Source organism: Rhea americana, unplaced genomic scaffold (genome assembly GCF_003343005.1).
Source record: "Rhea americana isolate MKP2758 unplaced genomic scaffold, rheAme1 scaffold_37, whole genome shotgun sequence".
NCBI lineage: Eukaryota > Metazoa > Chordata > Aves > Rheiformes > Rheidae > Rhea > Rhea americana.
Genome location: NW_028186501.1, coordinates 6389930 through 6415935, shown reverse-complemented (window position 1 = coordinate 6415935; position 26006 = coordinate 6389930). Strand labels below are relative to the sequence as shown.

At 42.1% G+C, this 26006-nt stretch overlaps 1 protein-coding gene across 1 annotated transcript; it reads left to right on the top strand.

Annotated features, from left to right (window-relative positions):
• The first annotated feature begins 20524 nt into the window (after nt 1-20524).
• Nucleotides 20525-21466, top strand: LOC146591571 (olfactory receptor 2D2-like). Its single transcript, XM_085312683.1, has one exon. The coding sequence runs from the start codon at nt 20525-20527 to the stop codon at nt 21464-21466; it is 942 nt and encodes a 313-aa protein (XP_085168809.1).
• The last annotated feature ends 4540 nt before the right edge of the window (nt 21467-26006 follow it).

The window sequence follows — 26006 nt, the reverse complement described above, 5'->3', positions numbered from 1 at the left end:
GCCTGAGGGTTGAACCTCTCATCTCTACCATGCCTGCCAGGTAGGAGGCAGCTGCCTCCAACCCAACCCCTTCTTGGCTCTTTCTCTATTTCACCCTGATTAGAACAATGATATCTGAGGGAGGCRCTGGCCACTGGTTCTGCCTAGCCTGAAGGACTGCTGGCTTTGGGATCTGAATGTGGGATCAGACACCCATCTCCTTCACCACCATCCTGCAGCGACAGGCTGCCAAGGGAGAACACAAGAGCATTGCCCACGTGTGCGAAGGATAGCATTACGAAATTCAGAGCTTGGCTGCAGCRTAAAGTGGCAAGGACAGTCAAGGACAATCAGAAGGGCTTCTACAGATACCTCAGCAGCAGGGGGAAGGCCAACAAAATGGGGATCTGGTACTGAACTGGCAGGAGACCTTATACAGCCACAGCAGAGGCCCATTGCTTCTATGAAGTAAAAGTATTACTAAGTAAGATATAATTAATATTTGCTTGCCTCGAACTCAGGCACAGGACAATAGCGTATTAGATACACATTAGACTTAGACACAAGGGTGTCTAAGTGCTTTGTAACACTGTAATACTGCTAATAGTATAGCTATCAACAATGTCTAAGCATTTAGTAACTCAACTAAGCATAAATAAATAAATGTACCATAAAGGGGAAAACAGATTTGTGGCAGAGTTGCATAAACAGGATAGGATAAAACCCACAAGCAGTAAAATCTGCAAGGTAAGAACACAGGATGAGAGAAACAGCAAAGATACCAGGTGGAACCAGAATAGTCCTGCAGACTAAGCAGGAAGGATACCTGGTGAAACCCAGACAAGTCTTAGTCCTAAAAATGAGATAAACTATGTCACGAGATAGGATTCTCCCATTTTTGGATATACAGCAGAGCTGGCTTCTAAATCAATTGAAGTCATTTTTTTCAGTATACAAGGGCTTTTAATATTCCATATTTACTTTTCAATATTCAATCACACTCATATGTAGTAGCTACCTGAAATGTTCTCTTTAAATCAGAGAATCATAGAATCGGTAAGGTAGGATGGGAACTCTGGAGATCATCTAGTAAACCCCCCTGGTCAAGCAGCATCACCTAGAACACGTTAGGATTGCATCCAGGTGGGCTTTGAATATCTCCAGAGAAGGAGACTCTGCAACCTCTCTGGGCAACCTGTGCCAGTACTCTGTCACTCCCACAATGAAGAAATTCCCCCTCACATTCAGGCAGAACTTCCTGTGGTTCGGTTTGTGCCCATTGCCTCTTGTCCTGTCACATGGGACAACTGAAAAGAGTTTGTCCCCGTCCCCTTGACACCCTCCCTTCAGGTACTTGTAGACATTGATAAGATCCCCCGTTTGTCTTCTCTTCCCCAGGCTAAACAGGCCCAGCTCTCGCAGCCCTTCCTCATAGGGCAGATGCTCCAGCCCTCTCATCATCTTTGTAGCCCTACACTCCCCAGTTGCTCCATGTCTCTCTTGTACTGGGGAGTCCAGAACTGGATGCAGTACTTTAGATGAGGCGTCCCCAGGGCTGAGTAGARGGGCAGGATCACCTCCCTCAACCTGCTGGCAACACTCTTCCTAATGCACCCAAGGGTATCATTGGCCTTCTTGGCCACAAGGGCACRTTGCTGGCTCATGGTCAATCTGTCATCCACCAGCACTCCCAGGTCTTTCCCTGCAGAGCTGCTCTCCAGAAGGTCAGCCCCCAGCYTGTACTGGTGCATRGGGTTATTYCTCCCTAGGTGCAGGACCCTGCACTTGCCCTTGTTGAACCTCAGGAGGTTCCTCTGCGCCCGACTCTCCAGCCTGTCCAGGTCTCTCTGAATGGCAGAACAGCCCTCAGCTGCGTCAGACACTCCAACCAGCTTGGTATCATCAGCAAACTTGCTGAGGAGGCACTTCGTCCCCTCATCCAGGTCATTGATGAGTAAGATGAACAAGACTGGCCCCAGTACTGAGTCCTGAGGAACTCCACTAGCCACAGGCCTCCAACTAGACTCCACACCACTGATGACAACCCTCTGAGCTCTGCCTTTCAGACAGTTCTCAAGCCACCTCACTGTCCACTCGTCTAACACACACTTCCTGAGCTTACCTAGGAGGATGTTACGGGAGACAGTGTCAAATGCCTTGCTGAAGTCAAGGTGGACAACATCACTGCTCTCCCCTCATCTACCCAGCCAGTCGTGCCATCATAGAAGGCTACCAGATTGGTTAAGCAGGATTTCCCCTTGGTGAATCCATGCTGACTACTCCTGATCATCTTTTCCTCCATATGTCTGGAGATGACATCCAGAATGAGCTGTTCCATCACCTTTCCAGGGATGGAGGTGGGGCTGACAGGGCCTGTAGTTGCCTGGGTCCTGCTTCTTGCCCTTTTTGAAGACTGGAGTGACACTGGCTTTCTTCCAGTCCTCAGGCACCTCTCCAGTTCTCCAGGACCTTTCAAAGATGATGGAGAGTGGCCTGGTAACAACATCCATCAGYTCCCTCAGTACCCATGGGTGCATCTCATTGGGGCCCATGGATTTGTGAATGTCAAGCTTGCCCAGAAGATCTCTAATCCTATCCTCCCCCACCAAAGGAAAGTCTTCCTTTCTCCAGACTTTCTCCCTTGCCTCCAGGCTCTGGGATTCCTGAGGGCTACCCTTAGCAGTGAAGACTGAAGCAAAGAAGGCATTCAGTAATTCTGCCTTCTCTGTATCCTTTGTCACCAGGGCCCCTGCCCCATTCAGTAGTGGGCCCACATTTTCCCCAATCTTCCTCTTGCTGCTGATGTATTTGAAGAAGCCCTTCCTGTTGTCCTTAACATCCCTTCACAGACTCAGTTCCAAATGAGCCTTAGCCTTCCTTCAGCCACATCTCATATCCGCGCCCCTGGCAGGCAGCAAACCTCTCTACAGAAGGGTTCAGGCCAGCAGATAGGCGCCTCCATCCCCCGCAGCATAGAGTCACCCACTACAACCACTCATTGCCTCTTCTGAGTGTTAACGTCTTGGTTGACAGATATCTCATTAATTGCAAGCACCAAAAATGTAGCTTGTTGCTGCATTTGGGACAGATTCCCTTTATAGATGGTGAGGAGAAATAGAACTTTCTGGGATAAGGTGATCCTTTAGGATAAGGTGAATCACCTCCTAAGGTGACTACTGTTTTCCAGAGACTACAAAAGGAACCTAGGAAGCTAGTTCAAATGGAGATATTCCTAACAAGTCATCTGCATTAGGTAGATCTCATCACTTATATTTTTATTGTATACTGCACRAGAAACACCCTACACTTTTTTCATTTCTAAGAAAATACCTGAGAGCGCACCCTTCTCTATATTGCTCTCCTTAGGGCATCCCTCACCTCCTTTTTCCTCAGGCTGGAAAAAAGGGGTTTCAACATAGAAAAGACAATAGTGTGAAACGCAGAGATCATTTTGTCCATGTCCAGTAGGCAGCTGCAGCATAAGTAAATGAAGAGGAGGGAGCTATAGAAAAACATGATGGCCATCAGGAGGAAGCTGCAAATGGAGAAGGCTTTGTGCCTACCCTCCACTGCGTGGATTCAGAAGACAGCACAGAATATTCAGGCGTAGGAGGCAGCAATGATCAGGAAGGTGCTGGTTTGTATAAAGCCACACAGGGCAAAGAGGAGGACCTTGCTGATGTGTGTGTTAGAGTAGAAGGGCTCCAGCAGGGTGGAGAATGTCATATAAGACATAACTGGTGGTGGTGTGTCCACAGAATGACAGTGTGAGTGTGAAACACGTATCAGTGAGGTCAGAACCACAGTAGGATAAACCTCAGCTACTATGGAAGTGCAAGCCTCAGGACGTGATGACTGCATGGAGAAGAGGATGATGTATGGCCACATGGTGGTCATAGACCATCACAGCCAAAAGGCAGCACCCAGCATCAGCAAAGGCAAAGAGAAACATCTGTGTTGCACAACTAGTTAAAGAAATGGTCTTCTGCTATGCTAACAGATTCACCACCATCTTGGGAGCAATGGCAGATGAGAAGCTAAGGTCCAAGAAAAATGATGCCAGTGTTCCCTAACAAAGTGATGACACAGATGAGGTCACCACCTTTGGATGGTCAGTGAAACAAGAGAATGGATTCAGTCACTGCAGCGTGGTTTTCTTCAGACATTTTCCTTACTTTGTGTTTAGCTTCCTCTTAGTAAGATTCGTCAGTCCTAGTAGTTAAGCAACACAAACACAATTTCATCCATCACCATGTAGAAAGGTAGTAGAAACATGAGCATCTTACGCAACATCAGAGGGGGAAGCCAGTGACTTGTATGATGCCTGCCTGTAAGGAGGACATTCAGAGAGAGCTTTACAAACATACTTTCTACATGCAATTCCTTCTTGTGTATCAGACATATTAAATGATGTGTTTGAAATAGAACCTCAGGTGGCATTTTATTTAAGAGCTAGAACATAGCACAGATATAAAAGAGTCTTTTATATGACACAGCACTTGGGAAAAAACGTGTTACTTAACATATAATAACTGGTATGCATTCATCTGAGTGAACTATATGATAGAATTCATGCAGAGTTTGAGGTTAATAATGACCTTTCTGATTGAACAGAAAAATTGGACACTGGAAAAAGAATAGATAGAAATGCTGAAACAGATTTCTTTTTTAACAAAGAAAAACAAAAGGCAAAATTAACTAGGAGTAAACATAAGTTCAAAAAGTGAAATAAAATGTTGCAACTCATTCTGGGATTCTTCACAAAATATTTTGATTTTTTTCTCCTGAGATAGTTTAGTTTAAAATATGTTCTGAAAAGAAGAAATCAATACTATTTTTAAATGCTGAAAGATATTTTTATTTTCAAAACAACTATCTTCACATATTTGTTTTGGATGAAGCTCAATTAATTAATTGATATTGAATTATATTTCCAGATACATACAGAAGATTCTGGGTACTAACGTTGCATGTCTAGAAAAAATGCAGAGTTTAAGTTCGCAAAAGTAAAGACATTTCTGCTGATGCAAGTATAAACTCTAGGCAGGACAGCAACATCTTGCTTGCTTACCCACACATTTACAGGAGATGTAATGAAAGACAGAAGTAATGAMATTACAAAAGGACAAAAGGAAATCTAATGAAAGAACTACTGACATTTCAGTAAAATAACCCTGTTAATAGCAATGCTATGAAGAAAAAGACACAGGTAAAACAGAAACCTCTATGTTCCCTAAAAAAAATAAAATAAAAAATAAAAAAAAAAGCCAATCCATTCCAAATAGGATAATAGGATAATGAATGGTTAAGACCATAATGAATGGTTAAGAGTCTGGGGTTTCAGAAAGGAGGACTTCAGTTCCCAGCTGTATTTCCAGGCACTTTAGTTGCAAAGAATCACACCTATATTTAGCTAAGTGTTGGTCAGAGGGGATCATCTTAGGCTCCACCTGTAACCATTACAGAGGGATGTGGGGATGCATCTCTTGCTGGATGCATGTGTCAGTCAGTTGATGGGAAAGGAAGTCCAGATGACCAACACATATCCACTGACAAAATTTTAGATAGTTAAAATTGATTGAGATGAATCCCATCTTAGATAGCTTGGTCTGATCTAGTCTTTCAAGATCCTCCATTCTCAGTGAAAACTTGGTGCATCCTAAAATCTGACTCATTTTCTAGATGTGACTGTTTACTCCAGAAGTATTCTGGGGTGACTCAGGTTATGACTTAGGTCCCCTATTTACACTCCTAGAATAAGGTGGTAAGTTCCATAGACTTTTAATTGTAATTTATTTATAGCCAAGCCCAGTTACATAGAGACTGTGCAACATGGCAATTTATTTTCACACTATCATTGTCTTCCAGGCAATTTTGTGAGAATTTTAGTGAAAAACAAAAATAACACTTCTGCCCTGAARAATGTGCCATGGTTATATAGACCTGTTGGTTTCTTCCTTTTTTTGAGCTCTTGATCATCCTCAGACAATGAGATGTGAAAACGCTAACACCTGCTAGCAATTCAGTGGTTTYTGATGCACACCTGCAAGAGATTTCAGGCCTCAGATCAATATTTTGGGTGCAAAAACTAAAAAAGTTAAGCTCTCCTACACTTTCAAAAATATTTTTATAATACTTTTTTCTTTCTCTATATCATGATGCAGTGCATCTGAAATTCATCTGGTCAACAAGGGATTAGATTTAGAACAACTTCTACACAGCTCACCAAATGGAAGGAAATTTAACTTATTAGGAAACTTACCCACTAGGGAAATATTTGGTCTTTCCTAGACGTGGAAAATGTTTCTGTTGGGAAGTGACACAAATTTTATGTTCTCTCTATGGATACAGGAGACCATGCTGCTCACAAGGAAATTGTTTGAAGAACAAACAATTAAATTGCTACTGGTGCTGTCTCAGTGTGACAATGCCTTCATGAAATAATACACTCTAAAGATATTGCAAGCACCATTGGAAATGTTTCTAATATTTCCTTTGACTGTAAGCAGATAAACAGTGTTTTTAAAGGCTATCAAACTGGTGCTGAAATAAGGTGGATATTCTGGCAAAACTGAGTCCCAAGCTGTGATCTGAAGTCATGGATGCATGCCACTGGGCTCTGAAACTGAGCCGTTCCTCTTGGTGGTCTCCAAGTGCATCTAAATGATGATGAGGGCAACTTTGAGGCTGTCTGTGTTGGGCAACAAATAAACTAGCTCTCAAAGATTGGAGGTTGGAGAAGGCCAAAATAAATGTGTAACAGTGAAATTCATCTGAATTTTAAACATCTAGAAGTTGGTAGTCTAAGTCAATTGGTTTCTTTTACCTGCTATYGGCAAGAAATAAGCAGTACCAGAGAATGCCTCATCCCATCCTAAAATAAGTTTTTAAGGAAAATAACTTGTATTACTTTTTGCATATTTCTCTGTCCCTACATTGACTGTAAAATAAGCCCAGACAGTGAGGTTAGACTTGCACAGCTACATTTTGCACTCCTGAAATTATATAAAATGGATCTGAACTTTCCTAGCACTGTACTGCGTCCCTCAGCACTTATACAGAGCACAGCTTGAAGCTCTTGGGCTCTGAACTTACAGATTACATCCCTGAGGTGAGACCCTGCGTAATCAGCAAAACATTCGTATAGAAAGGGAGCCAARAAAGCAGCCAAACTGATTTTTATTCATACCATTTCAAAAAATTGTCTAAAGAGATGGAGAAATTCCACTGAGGCTTCCAATAGCCAGTGATGGGTGGTCGTGGCCTGTCTRAAACACTGAGCAGAGACTAAGCCATGACACATGAGGGATGTAATGGATGCACTGGTTCTAGGGGAGTGATGTGGGAAATGCCCTGCAAGAGAAAGTGGGAAAATTATTCTTTTTAGATTGTTATTCATATCTTTGATATTTTAGTTGATTTTCTTAGTATGGGATTCATCACTCAATTTAAGCAATTAAAAGTTACCTGTCTAGGCTTAWTTTCTAGATGACCACTCTAATTTGTGTAGGGAAATCATCATTCAAAACCCAGAAAATATTCATGGTACAAACATCKATACATAGATTACTGTGAACATTGCTTATCTGTGTTCAGGCKGCATATGTCTCTTCTGATTCAATTATGCTTTTAAGGACCAACTACATGTCTAATGTTAATCAACTGTCTCCTTTGATGTTGGTGGGTCAGATGACCACAGACTGCAAGTCAGTAAAAATAAATTTTGCTGGTCAATCAGGAAGACTGCCAAGTGATGCAAACCTTCTTTAGATCCAACAAGAAAAATGCCAATTGGAATTCAGCTTGCATATGGTAGTGAGAACGCCTGCAGAAGATCTGGCGAGGAGTCAGTGACTGGCAAGATGTGGTGACAAGCCCAGTGTATGAAACTACACACTGACCAAATTCCCATCAGGGCCAGACATGCAGCTTCCATTTTGTTGACAATGTCTAGCTGCTTCCTGGGCAGTAGTTGCTCAAGGTTAGCACAGCTGAGATAAGGAAATAGCTCTAGTAGATTTAAGGGGCCCTTACGAACAGTAAGTCGAGTTCTGCCTGGGCATCTGACCTGTGCATCCAACCTGTACCTCCAGCAGCCTCCCATTGGTGACTCCTCCTCGCAGTTCCCAGGGCTCCCCGTGCAGCTTGTAGTGTAAAAGTCCTTTATTAAATTTATCCTGTTTAACACCTTATGAACCTTGAGTGTCTCTTTCCTCCAGTATCTGAGCCTCTCTTGCCCACCTTGCGGTCATGCAAGTGTTAGCCTTGTTTCTTGAGAGTCAGCAAAGATTTGAGATTATTACCTTCCTTTCATGTCAACTTTTCCAAGTTCTCATATAAATGCTGGTCACTTTATGAGATAAGCAGTCATCTGCTACTTTTTGTTCTGTACAACCCGTGTATGTATGATGATTCATGGCCAAAGGAGGATTTAATTTATGTCAAAATAAATGATAGCATTACCTAGAGATGAGTATGGGTCCTCTAATTATGTTCTAGATTTTTTTTCCACCTTTTTTTTTTTTCCTAATGAGCTCTGGATTCGTGAACCAAGACCTCCACATTCTGCAACCATCGCATCACACACTCAATGAAGGATCCTCCCACAACNCACCAACTTACTGTCAAAATAAATGATAGCATTACCTAGAGATGAGTATGGGTCCTCTAATTATGTTCTAGATTTTTTTTTCCACCTTTTTTTTTTCCTAATGAGCTCTGGATTCGTGAACCAAGACCTCCACATTCTGCAACCATCGCATCACACACTCAATGAAGGATCCTCCCACAACATATATAGCATTTAAGGGAAGTTGATCATTAGGAGTTTACATTCCCCCACTGACCATGTGTATCATCTCATCTTTAGTCAATGCCAGAAGGGGAGAGCTAGAACATACCAACAGCTTACTTGACCYGGTAATTCAGGGCTTCTCTAGATGCCATTGGGTCCAGCTTTCCAGCAGATTTTTTTTTCAGAGGAAAAGAAAGTAACATTCTCTAACAAGTTAGTTTCCAAGGTAAGAAACATATCTATTTGTATATAGATCATCTACTTGTGTCACTGTTTTGTTCTTTCCTTTCTCTTTTCTTTAAATCTTGCTCATTCATAGAACATACAAAATTGCAGCCTGTGCTCATGTACACAACAGTAAAAGAATAAAGTCATTAATGAGCTTCCATATAAAGGAATGCTAAAAGTAGAATCTTGTTAATAATAATAATAACAACAATAATAATTCAGCCACAGAAAGAGGAACGCTTTTGGCCTGAGCTTTTTTTTTTTCCTGTTTTTTAGGAGTTAGGAGGACAAATACTAGCACGTGTCTTTGTGACTTTTCTTCCTAGCACACTTGGAGGCTTTTGGGCTCTTGCTCCTGAAGGCTTTTATTTAGAATAACAAATGGCATTTGGGCAAATACAAAGCAACAGGAGACTCTACCCTCAGCCAAGGCAGATTTGCAATAGCTGCAAATCAGCTGTTCTCTGTGGTTATAGCAGATGCAGAGCTGTTCAGAATATGCTCATAAACTGTGTTTAAATCTTAATCTCAAACCACCAAAATTCATGCTACACTATAGGCTAGATGAGCACCGAATWCCTCAAAAAAAGAAAAGAGGATAAGAGGATAAGGCATAAGAAGAATCATTTAGCAGCATAAAGCGGTGATACAAACTTAGTGCTGGTCACTAAAAGTACTGACTTGTACAGAATTCCCTACAGCACAGAAAATTACGAGCACACTWCATTAGCAATCATGCTGCTGGCCTCTGCAAGATTCTGCTTACCAGCTGAACCACTGTAATGACCTCAAAGTGCATTCTTAGTTATTTGGAATACAATACAAACAACAGCAGCTGAAAAGGCATTTACATAATTCATGCACTTCACTAAGTAGTACCTTCATGCTAACTCAGGCATTCATTTAATATACTGGAAATTAGCAATTCTCGTTTTCTACAGCAATCTAAAAAGAAATAGCAAAACAAGACCATAATCTGAAAATGAGAGGCATTTGTCTTGAAGTCAACATTTAAGAGAAGTGAAAAGGTAGTTATGGGATAATAACATTTTTTTCCCTTTCTATATCATCCATTGACATTTTTATATGCTTTTATTTAACATGTCAATTGACTCTGAAGGTCTGATTTGTCTGACTAGTTGTTATCATTACAAGGCCAGCAATTCCTAGGAACTGTATCAGTAACACCATATAAAGCCCAGATTACCTAGGTTATGGTATCAGGAATAGTAGATTTGGGTGCAGATGTAGCAAAACCAGAAGCAATAGAATGGGAGTGTTTGGGAGGAGGCAATGGTAGAGAAACTGAGGCACTACTGTGGATTGGAGAAGAGCAAACAGGGGAAAATGGAGATAAGAGAGGTTATCCCAGCATCCTGAAAGAGAGAGGAGGTTAGAAGGGACCAGCTGCCAGTCAGTTTGTCAGGCTAAGCCCTGCACCTGACTGCTGCAGCCATTCCCATCTTCTTATAAAACTGCACTCCTGACTATGCACTGGGGGATCTGTGCTTGGCCTTACTACCAGTTGGAGCTAGGAACAGCCTAGCTGTTCCCAACCTTTCGAGCAGGTTCAAAAGAGAACTTGCCCAGGTCCCAAGACCCAATGGACCCAGCCCTCCAAAAAGTATTTCAAAGAAAGAGACTTGTGAGGCAACAAACCGAGGGAGATGGTGAAATAACTGGGACTTTACTCCATTTTTTTTGTTTTGTTTTCAGGTCAAGGATATCCCTCAGAAGACCATTCTCTATACTGCACTTATGCTACAAAATAAAGCAGGGACTGAAAGAGTCCAGTTAATCTGTTCACAGAATCATAGAATCATACAATCAGTAAGGTTGGAAGGGACCTCTGGAGATCATCTAGCCCAACCTCTCTGCTCAGCAGGGTCACCTAGAGCAYRTTAGACAGGGTTGCATCCAGGCAGGCCTTGAATATCTCCAGAGAAGGAGACTCCACAACCTCTCTGGGCAACCTGTGCCAGTGCTCTGTCACTCCCACAATGACGAAATTCCCCCTCATTCAGGCGGAACTTCCTCTGGTTCAGTTTGTGCCCATTGCCTCTTGCCTTTTCACATGGCACTACAGAGAAGAGTTCAGTCCCATTCCCCTTGACACCCTCCCTCCAGATACTTATGCACATTGGTAAGACCCTCCCTCAGTCTTATCTTCCCCAGGCTAAACAGGCCCAGCTCTCACAGCCCTTCCTCATAGGGCAGATGCTCCAGCCCTCTCATCATTTTTGTAGCCCTACGCTGGACTCTCTCCAGTAGCTCCATGTCTCTCTTGTACTGGGGAGTCCAGAACTGGATGCAGTACTTTAGATGAGGCGTCCCCAGGGCTGAGTAGAAGGGCAGGATCACCTCCCTCAACCTGCTGGCAACACTCTTCCTAATGCACCCAAGGGTATCATTGGCCTTGGCCACAAGGGCACATTGCTGGCTCATGGTCAATCTGTCATCCACCAGCACTCCCAGATCCTTCTCTGCAGAGCTGCTCTCCAGAAGGTCAGCCCCCAGCTTGTACTGGTGCATGGGGTTATTCCTCCCTAGGTGCAGGACCCTGCACTTGCCCTTGTTGAACCTCAGGAGGTTCCTCTGCGCCCGACTCTCCAGCCTGTCCAGGTCTCTCTGAATGGCAGAACAGCCCTCAGCTGCGTCAGACACTCCAACCAGCTTGGTATCATCAGCAAACTTGCTGAGGAGGCACTYYGTSCCYTCATCCAGGTCATTGATGAATAAGGTGAACAAGACTGGCCCCAGTACTGAGTCCTGAGGAACTCCACTAGCCACAGGCCTCCAACTAGGCTCCACACCACTGATGACAACCCTCTGAGCTCTGCCTTTCAGACAGTTCTCAAGCCACCTCACTGTCCACTCGTCTAACACACACTTCCTGAGCTTACCTAGGAGGATGTTACRGGAGACAGTGTCAAATGCCTTGCTGAAGTCAAGGTGGACAACATCACTGCTCTCCCCTCATCTACCCAGCCAGTCGTGCCATCATAGAAGGCTACCAGATTGGTTAAGCAGGATTTCCCCTTGGTGAATCCATGCTGACTACTMCTGATCATCTTTTCCTCCATATGTCTGGAGATGACATCCAGAATGAGCTGTTCCATCACCTTTCCAGGGATGGAGGTGGGGCTGACTGGCCTATAGTTGCCTGGGTCCTGCTTCTTGCCCTTTTTGAAGACTGGAGTGACACTGGCTTTCTTCCAGTCCTCAGGCACCTCTCCAGTTCTCCAGGACCTTTCAAAGATGATGGAGAGCGGCCTGGCAACAACATCCGTCAGTTCCCTCAGTACCCATGGGTGCATCCCATCTGAGCCCATGGATTTGTGGATGTCTAGCCTGCCTAGGAGGTCTCTMATCCTATTCTCCTCAACCAAAGGAAAGTCTTCCCTTCTCCAGACTTTCTCCCTCACATCCAGGCTRCAGGATTCMTRASGGCTRCCCTTAGCAGTGAAGACTGAAGCAAAGAAGGCATTYAGTAATTCTGCCTTCTCTGTATCCCTTGTCACCAGGGCCCCTGCCCCATTCAGTAGCRGGCCCACATTTTTCCTAGTCCTCCTCTTGSTGCTGATGTATTTGAAGAAGCCCTTCCTGTTGTCCTTAACATCCCCTGACAGACTCAATTCCAACATGGCCTTAGCTTTCCTCACTGCATCTCTACATACTCTGACAGCATTCCTATAATTCTCCCAAGTAGCCTCTCCCCTCTTCCACATTCTATGTATTTTCTTCTTCTGTCTGAATTTGGCCAGGAGCTCCTTGCTCGTCCATKCAGGTCTCCTGCCCCTTTTGCTGCCCTTCTTACTCATAGGGATGCACCGCTCTTGAACTTGGAGGAAGTGATGCTTGAATACTAGCGAGCTCTCCTTGACCCCCCTTCCTTCTAGGGCCTTAACCCATAAGACTCCACCAATTAGGTCTCTGAAGAGCCCAAAGTCCACTCTCCTGAAGTCCAGGGTTGCAATCCTGCTTGTTGCCTTATTTCTTTCCTGCAGGATCCTGAACTCCACCATCTCGTGGTCACTGCAGCCAAGGCAGCCCCCAACCTTCACACCTCTAACCAGTCCCTCTCTGTTGGTAAGGACAAGGTCCAGCAGGACACCCTTCCTCGTAGGCTCCTCCACCATTTGTGACAAGAMGTTATCATCGATGCATTGCAGGAGCCTCCTGGACTGTTTGTGCCTTGCTGTGTAGCGCCTCCAGCAGATGTCAGGGTGGTCGAAGTCCCCCATGAGAACCAGGGCCTGTGATCRTGAGGCTACTTCCAGCTGTCTATAGAAGACCTCATCAACTTTCTCTTCCTGGTCAGGTGGCCTGTAGTAGACACCCACAGCAGTGTCCCCCATGTTGGCCTGCCCTTTGATCTTTACCCACAAGCTCTCAACTTCCTCCTCCTCCTCCTCCCCTAGGCAGAGCTCGATGCATTCCAGTTGCTCTCTCACGTAAAGAGAGAGCAACTTTCTTTTCATGACTTTATGTTCGTTTCATGACTGTTAGTTCTCATTTCAAAATGGAGGTAACCTCTTGTCTTTGTGACTACTTCTGCTAACAGCTGGGACTTAGCGCTGAGAGATATGGGAAAGAAATCCAGTAATGACTACATGCTGAGTATAAGCAATGCAATTATTTTACCATACTGTCAGCTAGGACAGTGAAATGAATGAAAACCATCTATTCAAATGTCTATACAGGAACAGCAGAAAATGCATGCACTTAGTAGCATCAAGGCTCCTGTTTTTCTATACTGTATCTTATAGGCTGGAAATAGAAAGAAAATAGCTTTAAGTTAGAGAGAGAGAGGGAGGGAGGGAAAGAGGAAAGGGGGGGAGCGAGGGAGCGAGGGAGAGACTTAATACTGAAGATATTCAGGGATATTTCCTGCCTGAGTTAGACAGGCCAAGTTGTGTTTTCCTTCAGCATTCAAGGCATTTAGAAATAAAGGTTCATTCATGCAACATGTCCACATGCTACTGTCAGGGAGGGGAAAGGTTAGGGAGCCAAGGGGACCCCAGATCAAGCAGTAACCTTCCCAACAGAGCACAGACCCACGGGGCCAGATGCAGCAGGCTTACTCTGGTCTGGTAACAGGGTCTATTGACAGTCTCAGGCATGGCAAGCAATAAACCAGGTCTAGGGTCCATTTAGGGGGTCCCATCAGGAGCAAAAGGAACAGGGACCAAAAACAGGGACAAAGCTACAACGTATGTCTGAGAGATCCATCCAGGAGATGAGCTAGCTGYAGTGTAAGTCCAAAGCCCCTTCAGGAGGCAAAGAGAGGGCTGGAGACAGGCATACCTGTGACACAGCTCARGAAGGGTCTGAATGCCTTGAGCTGAGCCTAAATAGGGCTCCTAGGCCTATGGGCAGGAGAACTCAAGTGAGGGTGGTCAGGGCCGTTATTAATGCCCTCAGGGCCCTGACAACTTCCAGTTGGGTCAGAAAATAGTAGCAGGAAACCTGAGTTTTGACCGAGTGGTACTAGCAAGAGAGTCGATCTCTGTAAGAGGAGTGATCCTTCTAGAGAAGTCAAGGAATCRATTAAGACTTCATTGACAAGGGCTGTCCTGGGGCATTTAACCCCTTCCTCTTGCATTCCCAGTTAACCGCAAACCTCATTCTGAATCACTAGAAATGTCTATCTTACGTGATAGTAAGTCTTCAAGGATTCACAGCTTCCTAAGGAGAGGAAATATATTTTATAATATATGAAGATGCAAAGTATCACAAAGTAATAAACGCTCCTCTGTGTCTGTGTGCACGTGTACATGTGTGTATGTGCACAGTTCGAGGTGAATGATAGTTACTTATTAGTCTTTAATCTCCTTGTTCTCGATGTATATGTTGACTCTATGAATTGCACCCAGGCACTGCATCTAAACAGTTCATCTCACATTTCTTATGCGTGTAAGTATTTAAGAAAATGAAAACTTTCTCTGGAAAACAGCAAACTTGGATGAAACAAGCTATCAGTTTGAAGTTTTGAATGTCTTTGGTTTCAAATTTGTAGTCCTCCGTGTAAATAAAGAATGTGGTCATGGCAGATATGTGCAGGTTTTGTATACAGAATGTAAAACATGTAGAGGAAATGAAGGAGAGAACAGCACTAAAACACTGAACCTAACTCTTCTTGATCCCCCAAAGCCTTGGAATAACTCTATAGTCAGAACTATACCACAACATGAATTCACAACCAGATTGTAATTTTAAGGAACAAAATATATCACTCATAACTTCTTCCCCACTGTGCATTTTTAAATCTGACAGCACACAAAAAACAGGAAATGCTGCCCTGGTTGCATTGTAAGCAATAAAGAAAAATACATTTCTAATATATTTTTTTTGAGGAAAAAAAATCTCTTTTATCTTAAGAAACTCCCTTCTCCACAGCAAAAGCACTGAGAAGTGAGCCATGAGATGAATGTTCACAACTTAGCTTTATTCTTGTGTTCTAGTTATACATTTTGATTAACACACTTTCTGAGAATACAAGGCGTTGATGTGAGAAATGAATTATAGCAGCAACTTTCAGAGTGGCTCAGGAGACATTAAACAATCAACAACTGTTCTGTTATTATATTAAGCAGTAAAAGTTGATGTCTGTGGTGATGTCAGCTGAAGTTAAACTGCAGAGACACATGCAAAAAATTTTGAAGGCTCATCCAGAATTTCAGTAATCTCTGATATATGGGATTAGACAAATGCAAATACTTCATTTTCATCCATCATTAGTTATATGAGAGTAGCCGGATATGAAAATAGATGAAGTCTGATTTTTAATGGCAAATGTGAAGTGCATACCTTTCAATGATGATTAGCATGGAGATTTCATTGACATAGGGTACTTTTTTTCACTTTATTTTGAACCCTTCTTATTTTATTCAACTACAGGGATGACTTTTTATGAGAGAAACTGGTTCCAGAAATCCAGCTTTTCCTGGTGCAAAAAGAWGCATGTCAGAGAAGACTGCATTTGTAAAGATGTGAGCGAGCAACTGTAGAGAAATCATGACTGGAAATATTCCCAAAGCAGTAGTATGAAAAAAGGCTCATTGGACGGAGTTTGCCAACATTTTACCACTCGTTCAGCTGTCCATTCAGTGACAGTATTATCTGTATCCTCATCCTGCTATTCTGGTTGGGCAGTCCCACATTTGGGAGTATGGGAATAGCTCTGTAGTGGGACACCAGGCAGTTAGTCCAGGGGTATCTATTTAGACAGCAGTAGATATTCGGAGAAAGAATGTAAGAAAGTGAATGAGTGAAATATGATCCACCTCTGGTGTACTTTTCCTGCTCTGACAACCAGCAGTTTATAGGGCAAAGAATTGCCAGCGTGAGTGAGAAAATAAACAGGACAAAATCACAGCTCTGGAACAGCATTCCCCTTTCTACTGTGGTAGCCACTTGGTCACAAGACCAACAAAGAGAACGCRTGTCTATTTTCTGAGGAAGGCTTTGGACTGGCTCTTAGCTCCAAAGAGGGTTTTAGATGGCCACTTCTCCTCAAAGATAGGTGCACCTCTTCATGGTTGGAGATGCTTAAATTCCTAAGGGAAACTGGACTGAAATGACTGTCTGCATTAAATGTCTGTTCCCACTATTACAGCATCTGCAAGCTCTTTTTCTAACTACCTAATTCTCCTCAAGTACAGGGAGCCTAAATGGCTAACCCAGAGATGCAGACACTTTTAAGATTAATGGGACTTACATCCAATGGATCCAACAAATCAATCTCTACAGGTGCTTGGATTTCTCTATTGACTACTGGGTAGCATAAAAGACTAGCTTATGCTTTGAAAACTCAGTTCTACATGCCAAAGAAAGGTAGGATGAATCCTCTCCAAAATGACTGAGCCAGATATGATCGCACTGAAGGGATTCTCACTTCTCCTTAGGCCCCCGAAAGTTTGAGCAAAACTGTAGCACAACTCATCCAGAACTGACATTTGATCAAAAATGTGTCGTGAAGCAAACCTGGAAGCCAAGTCCAAAGTTTTGCAGTTGAAACGCCTGATGTTCAAAAAAAAGTCATCCCTTAGTGGTTATATGACATGTCTTCTGACCAAAACTCAAGTATTGATGTGTTTCACCCTTCCAGAAGTCACTGGGCTCAAAGATGGAATACCTGGAAAAAATTCCATGTTTAGACAATCTTCTCCACATAAAAATCTACAAATGTATTAAAATATTTGGTCTTTTAAGAATTTCACTGTAATAAACAGTTTACAAAAAGTCTTGAACAGAAAAGAAGCGATTTTAAAAACTTTTATCAAAACTACAGTTGTTTGTGATGTAAATAAAATTATACCTGGGTTCATGCTTACAAGAAGTAATTGCAATGTTGCCTCTGGGACCGCTTCCCTTTGGCATTAAAATTATTGTGTGTGTCTCAGTAGGAAAGTTTTGAAATTATGTGATTTCAGTTCTTCCACTACTTTGCTATCACTTCAATGAGTTAAATCTTTGGGAAAGACCAAGCCACTCCACATTTATTTCTCCTCTACAACTATCTGACACATTTCTTTTTGAGGGTTTTTGKTTGKTTGGTTGGTTGGTTGGGGTTTTGCATGTGTGATTTCCTTTTGATTACTTTGCTATCAGTACTCCTGTTATGGATGGGTTTCAGCCTTCGCGCAGATTGGGCGTTTTCAGGTATAGAAAAAACATTCTTTAGTTCTACAAACCTTGATCACCGAGATGTGTCAGGATGATTTCAGCATATTTTAATCTAATGAGAATTCACATAGGTCCAGTGTACATTTGTCACTGATGGTGGATAAGCCATGATGAGGTGATAGTTACTTCAGAAAACATCTTTTAACTTTGAGCTGAATACTTAACCTTGTTTTTACCTGTATTTTCCTTTTCTATAAAACAGATGACTYTCATCCTTTAAAGTGTTTCAGAATCAAAAGAATAAAATTTCAGGGCTGCTATGTATTCATGTCAATAGTATATTATAAGGAAAGGATATTCGAAAATTGGTAAGTGCCTTAGGAGTGCAAATCTCAAGTGGATGGTACCTCTTCTTGTGAGCCACTTAGTCTCACATCCTTCATTTTCTAAATACTTTGGAGTAAAAAAATCCACTCTAGTCATTTATACTAATGCTAGAGTAGATTTCCTTCCCCATTCAGAGGCTTACATAGTTTTCAAAACCTGAGAGTTTCTTTTTTTTTTTTTAATGTGGTATGATATACATCTGAAACACGATCATAACTTGTTTATTGGGGGCAAAATTTAATTGTTCTGTGCCTACACAGTGTTGAGGTGTAATTGTAAATGCCTAAACAGTGAGAAGTTGAATGTAGCTGTTTTCATTGGCATAAGCTTTAAAAAGCTTTTGTGTATACATGCCTAAAAGAATGTGTGTGTGTGTGTGTGTGTGTGTGTGTGTGTGTGTGAGAGAGAGAGAGAGAGAGAGAGAGAGAGAGAGAGAGAGAGAGAGAGAGAGAGAGATCATGTTGAAAGTTCTGCACCAATGTTAAGATACTGAATTCCACACTAAAGTTCTTGTACTTGGCATCAAAATTGATAAAGAGCCCACTTAGTCTAGAGAGTTCATGTCTTAAACAAGGATAATCAGATTTGTTTAGGATTAATCTCATTAAACATCAGGGATCAGACTCACCTTATCTAACTTTAGGTGTCTATATATGAGATGAGCTGCTTGCCACATTTGCATAGTTGTCAATGAAAATCTAGTCAACTTGGACAGAGTCTAAAGAACAATTCGTTTCTTTCTAAAAGTGCTAGAGGAATCATTCCTTCAACTCTATTGACTACATCTTCACCGACCATAATAGGAGCTTAGACAATTGGCTCAGATCTAGTTGTATAGGATCCTGGACTCAGGCATCTGTTGTCACTTTAGACAGCACGGAACATCCCATTGGGATCCAGAAGTAGCTCCAGATAACAGAAAGTCTCCTGCAGTGCTTGTATCATATCTGCCTGTCCCATACAGATGTCTTGCATACCATAAAACATCTAAAATGGCAAGAGGCATCCATGCTGAAGCACCTTAATCCCACCTTTAAAGTCAGCACCTGCCCTTCACTGACTGCAAGATAGGTGGTGGGCAGTCCAGGCCCCTCAGGCTGCAGTGGAGACAGAGGCCTCTGGTTGTGCTAAATGGGATAGTAGCTTAGCCACTGCCTCACCTGCCTGAGATGCTGAACCTGGGCTTGAGCTAAACTACCCCTTAGATGTGAGCTTCTTACAAGTGTTTGTTCGCCTCCCCACAAGAACAGTTTGCCTTGCAGATATGCTTCATTTATCAACACTTTCCATTGACAGTGTATTTGTTAATTCAAGTCTTTTTGGTCTTAAGCACAAAGGACAGTATTCAATTTCAGATCAATGTTTCAGATTTAGGCATCTATATAGGCATCCATATGTGAGTTACACGACTGAATTTCTAGTATAGTTCTAGTATACTATTTCTAGTTTAGTTAGTGAGGAACAAGTCAAGTCTCAAGGGAGTCCAGGAGGCTACTCAGCTTCTCAGGGGCAGCTGATACCTAAAGGTATCACCTACTAACTGTCGGCTGAATCACCCCTCAGAGTCCATTGACAGTATTGAGTTGGCATCCTAGCTGTCTGGTGATACATGCGATACCCTGGTGTGACCTATCGTTTGTCCAGCTTTCCTTCCAGAGAAGCACAAGTCTCCCAACATCCGTGCATCACACCTAATGTCCACCTGCAGATGCCTCAGATAAATGCTATTTGATATGCTGGAGGTTATTAGTACCTTCCGCAGCACTATTACTGCAGGCATTCTGCCACTCTCCTTTTATTGTGCAAAGATCCAAGATTCAACAGTTAAGAGCATATATTAGTCTGAAACTTTCAGATCATAATGAATGCTTAAGTACATCTCAGAAAACATAGTGGAAAGACAGAAAATGAACATTAGAAGATATAGTAATGAGAATGCCATAAAATCCTAGATACATAACTTTAAGTATGGTCTATATGCTGAATATTTTGGCTCTGTTGCAGAGAAAGGATAAGAATCTAGGCATATGTGTCTGAAAATGTAAAGTTTTGCCATAATGAAAGTGTTTGAATGCCAGTTTTACTGGAGAAGTCTTTCATGTTTACTCCCACATTAAGAAAGAACATTATGAGGTAAGCTTTTAACACTAACTTTTGCTCCAATACAAAATTTTGATTTTTTTAAAAAAGACTCAGTCTGTCGGGAATTAAAATTCATAAATTAGGTATTCTTCATTTAAATGTAATTAAACCACAACCACTATGAACTGGTATTCAGCTAGAGCTACCATGAGATAATTTCAACATTTTGTTTTCATTTCTCTAGTCAACACAATACATGATATAAAATGGATGCTGTGCCGCATCTGTGATTTGTGATTTTCCATGGCAGCTTCTATTTCCTTTTTAGGGAGTAAAATACATACTATTGTTATACTTTTCTTGCAGCAGATTCAAGCTGACTTTTTTACTGTTTCTTATCTTGACAGCTAAACTGTTGGAATAATAATGGCCGAGGAAAACCAAAGCATAGTGACAGAATTCATCTTTCAAGGCCTTTCCAGCCAATCAAGCACACAGTCTGTTCTTTTCATAGTGATCCTGGTTTTYTATCTGTTCACAGTGGTTGGGAACACCATGATCATTACAGTGATCAGAGCCAGTCACCAGCTGCAGTCACCCATGTACTTTTTCCTTGCCAATCTATCCTTCTTAGACATCTGCTATGTCTCCACCAGCATCCCACAGATGCTGGTGAACCTCTTGACCAAGAAGAGGACCATTTCTTTCCCTGGCTGTGCTGCTCAGATGTATTTCTTCCTGGCTTTTGGCATGACAGAGTGTATTTTGCTTGCAGTCATGGCATATGACCGGTACGTGGCAATATGTCAGCCCTTGCACTACACCATCATCATGAACAGGAAGCTTTGTGCTCACATGGTTGTGGCTTCCTGGACCAGCAGTCTACTGAGCTCCATGGTCATCAACAGCCTCACCTTGAGGCTGCCTTTCTGTGGGCCTGACATCTTGAACCATTACTTCTGTGAAGTGCCAGCTGTGCTGGCTTTGGCCTGTGCTGACATCACCCTCACAAAGATGGTGGTCTTCACCTTCAGCGTCCTCATCGTCTTCATCCCCTTTCTCCTGATTATTATCTCCTATGGCCGAATTCTTTTGACCATTTTGCAAATTCGGCCTGCCCATGGGCAATCCAGAGCCTTCTCCACCTGTGGATCCCACCTGATGGTGGTAACTGTATTCTACGGAACAGCCACCTGCATATACATGAATCCTAAAGCAAGGTCCCCACAGGACAGGGACAAAGTGGTGGCAGTGTTTTACACTATTGTGGCCCCCATGCTGAACCCTCTAATCTACAGCCTCAGGAACAAGGACATGAAGCTTGCTTTGAGAAGAGCAATCAGTAGACCTAAATGCCTATTTATCTAAAGAGTGTACAAGAGTGGTCATAATTCATTTAGCTCTGAGGTGAATGATGTGCTCAGATGAGGTTATTACTATAATTGCAATTATTGCTTTAGATTTCTTTTACAAAGACTGAGAAAAATATGCTAAATTCAACAGAGCCTAACAAACATACATTACATACAAATAACTTTCTAAACAGCTTCTGGAATTTGGCTTAAAAAAAAATAAAGACATTGAGTTCAGCCTATTTCAAGCTAATAATTCATTTAAAGTAGAAATAAAAAATATGAGCAAAAGCAAGCTGTGCTAATATTAACTACTGCTGTGATTTCTCTTCAAACTTCCAGATTTGTAAGCCTCTATTGTATTGTTCATTGTTTTATCACAAGTGTAAGGAAGATTAACAGCCTCACTTTTCATTTCAAAATTTGGTTGAAGACTGCTCTGGCTGGTTAGCAAACAAAACTGCCATYTTCTCCAATAAGTGATGCAGGTGTTTGCAACTAGTATTTTTTTTCCTTGTGCTGTGAGTATTTGCTCAACCCACTTCCTGCAACGAACTTTGCTACTATTGCATCTGATTTTCGCCTGTTTAATTTCTATTGCCTTTTGGTCTAACCCTGAATCTTGCTGTGGAAAGAACCTTCAGTTTTACTGTCATGTGGGCAGCTGATCAATAGCTTTTCGTTTTCTGATCTGAGTAGGATAGAATCAGACATGAGTATCAGAGAGAGGTTTTCTTTCTTGAACTCAAGATGGATCTTCTTTAGGTTTCAGGTAACCCAGGCAGCACAAAGAATATTTCAAAATACCCCTGAAGTTACTGGCAGTTAAATTAGCCTTTTTGAAGATGTGCTTTGCATTCATTCCTGTAAAACTGGTGTTTCCCCCCGACACATCACACACACAATGGCTTTCTCAGTTACCAACAACTGTGCTTCCTTCTTTCTGTGGTGTGGATTTATTTCTTACTCAGTGACATTATAGCCAATGTCTGGGTGCCACAGCACGCCTACATTAGGAGTTGCCCACTCTAAAGAAGACAGACCTGCAAAGTTATTCCAACTTCAGATTTAAATTACCCACTGGCTATAGGATTTGCCTCTTTGGTAATCAGCCTTCCTCATTTAGTCATATCACTTCGACAATTAAACATAGATGGGAACAATTCAAACATAGAGGAACCTACAGAAAGTTCTTGCCCCATGGAGTTTAAAGTCTAAATAAACCAATGCTGAAAAAGGAAGCACAAATCCCTATGGCATCTCTGAGACATGTACCATCAAAGCAGACAGAGTATCTTTAAGAGAAATATCTTGCCTATCTTCTCCCTTCAATTTTTGTCACAAAAAGTGTTCTTTAAGAAGTTATCACCTGGCACAGATCTGCCTGAAAGATACTCTGCTAGTAGGTGATCTGGAGGGCAACCTACATGTTGGCCAAAAATTCACACAGGCCAAAATTTACGACTGTGAGTAAGACCTAAATGGCATCATCCCACCTCAATTCACCTCAAAGGCTGGGCAAGACAAAGTGATATTGAGCATTAGATAGATTGGGGTTTTTTGGTTTTTTGGTAGCTGTTTTCACCTAAAACCAAGGTTTTGAACAGTAGTTCTTCTTCAGCAATACATGTWAAGTCACAGTCAATTATGATACTCKATAAATACATGCCTCAAAAGTACTATGATTTTGCTGGAAGTTTTGGGCAGTACAGTCAGTGAGAATTTCTTTGAGGATCTCTTAAACTGTTATTCCTGAGGTCAATGTTTGCCAATAATGCAGCTGTCTTCCCATAGAAGGGGCCTAGACAATCAATTTCTTATTTCATAGAACCATGGAATCAGTAAGGTTGGAAGGGACCTCTGGAGATCATCTAGTCCAACCTCCCTGCTCAGCGGGGTCACCTAGAGCATGTTAGACAGGGGTGCATCCAGGCAGGCTTTGAATATCTCCAGAGAAGGAGACTCCACAACCTCTCTGGGCAACCTGTTCCAGTGCTCCATCACTCTCACAGGGAAGAAATTCCCCCTCATGTTCAGGCAGAACTTCCTGTGGTTCAGTTTGTGCCCATTGCTTCTTGTCCCGTCACACAGGAAAACTGAACCCCTGTAAAACCCACTGTTCTTTGTCACAGTGAAATTCTGCTACTGTGCGAGTAATAGGTGTTAACACCACTCTACTTTTGAGGGAATAAAGAAAAGTTTGTTTTAAGGGCCTTAGAAATTTTTAGAATGGTCTGTCAATTGAGATATCTGAGGTAAAATAGAAGCTAAGCAGCCAGGTGACTTAAGCACCCAAGTGCTATCTAACTTTGAATTTAGGTGAAATTTAAGGTAGCCACGTTTGGTCCTCTCGTGTATACAAGAGGCAAATGAATAGTTTCTCTGCCTCCATAACACCCACAAAGATTTCTGACAGATTTTTTTTCAGATAGCCTGTTAGCTCATATTTGTTTCCATCATTATTTCCCCTCAAAGAACTGTGGCTGTAGTTGCTGTTCCTCTCTCTGGTCAACTCCTACCTCTTCCAAAACTATATTGAAAAAGATAGATGTATGAAATGAAAGATGGGATATGTTCACAGAACGCAAAGCCAGGAGAGCTCTGGAAAGTTTAATTCTAGGATGCATGGACAAAATAAAATTTAACTAGTGTGCACAATCATCTATTTGCTTAACAAACTGTTGCCAGAAACATTCTGTCCTATCCAAATGACATACTGAGCAGCCAAAATACCAGGGACCAAGTCTGAAAGGATCCTCAGAACAAGAGAATGGACAAATGCCCTGTGATGCAAACATTTGGAAAGGTGAGAAAGTATCTCCTTACTGTGTTTTGCCGGGTGAAGTAGCAGAGGGAATTTGCAGGGAACACATTGTTGCCTCTGTGCTGGCAATCTCTAATCAGTGCAGTGTTAGACAACTCTATGAGTACAAAGGACAAAAATAAATAAATAAATAAAGTACCTACTAGCAGGTCCTACTGTGGTTGGGAAGACAGGAATTTCAATTCTGCTGGTCATGCAATGGTTTGCATAAGTATTTTCTATTTATTTTGAGAGCTCTGGCATGCTGAAACCCATCATCGTTATGTYTTTGTACTATTATTTTTGCCATTGCCCAAGTCTTCACTGAAAAGAACCAGGGATTTTCTTAAAGTGAAATTTTGATGCTTCTTTCTTTTGGGGGGAGCAGGCAGTGCCTAACCAGAGCTGCCCTAAAGAAAACTAATTTTACTCCAGCCTCATCCTGTTTTCCTACTGTCTATCATTGTGTTGCATGAATGGAAATAGAAAAGTCACCATATTAGGCCAGATCAAAAGTCCATCAAACACATTGTCCAATCCCTAACAAGCAAATAGCACCAGAAGCCTCTGAGGAATGTGTCAGGAAAACTGGATTAAGCTTATGGAAACTATAACAAAGCACAGTGGGATACAGCTGACTTTTTGCTCTCCAAAGATGAGATTCATCTCATTTGTTTTTAAAAAAACCTGAAGTTAAGCATCGAAGTGCAAGCTAGCTCCCTAGACCTTGAGGTGTTTCTGTGGGCTCCCTCTACAGTCAATAGGCAGAAAACTCTTTCAATGCAACCATAAGTATCTGAATAGCAGTGAATTTTCCATAAGCCGTTCTCAAAGTTCAAAAGCTAGACAGAAATTTGTTTGCCCAAGATATAAAACAGCAAAGCAAAGGGTTCCCTAACCTGCTTCAAGATGGGTACAAAAGCTTCAGAAGGGTGCAGAGAGGGCACATCCATGAAGAATACAATGCATACCTCCGACTAGTTAGCCAGATGCGGGTCTGGGAAGCATAGCCCGTTATTTTCCAAACGGTCCAGCTGCTGGACAAAACGGCTCCTTCATGGGCAGCATGAGACTGAGGACATTCTGTCTGAACTCTATAGCTGTACTAAGAAAACATACCAGACCCCAGCTGTTGCTGGAGGAATACATAGTTTGGATGTTTTACATGTGAATGAAAGAGTGGGAAAACAGTTCTCATCTTAATCTTATTTATCTGAGAAGACTAGTAATGGAAATATGCTTGAGGGAAGGAAAAAAAAGAAAGGAAAGTAAAATACAAACAATGCTGTTACAAGCATCTGTGATGTGGTATTTGTTTCTATTTTTCTGCCTTTCTGTCTGTGCAGGAAAACTGGCTCAATTTAGATACCTATTTTAGGACAAGGCTAAACAATTAGTTTTTAGACTGCAAGACTTAGGTAGGCTGAATTACAGTCGTTACAAGCACACTTGCATCTGTAATCTCCCAGGTATGCAAACACTTTCCCCCTTCCCCTCACCCMAAATGATTGGGTTTTTTAAACAACATACCTAAAAATAGAGGTCATTCCAGATACACAAATTTCTGATTATAACTTTAATGGTGTACATTATATTCTAATGTTTGCCCACACAAAACAAAGCAAAAGCCTTAATAGGCAGCATTCGTACTGATGTGGTTTCCTCTGCAAGCTCATTGAAAGAGTCCCAGAATCAAGTAAAGGTTTTTTGTTGTCTTTTTTTGTTGTTTTTGGGGGGAGAGGGTGTTTTGTTT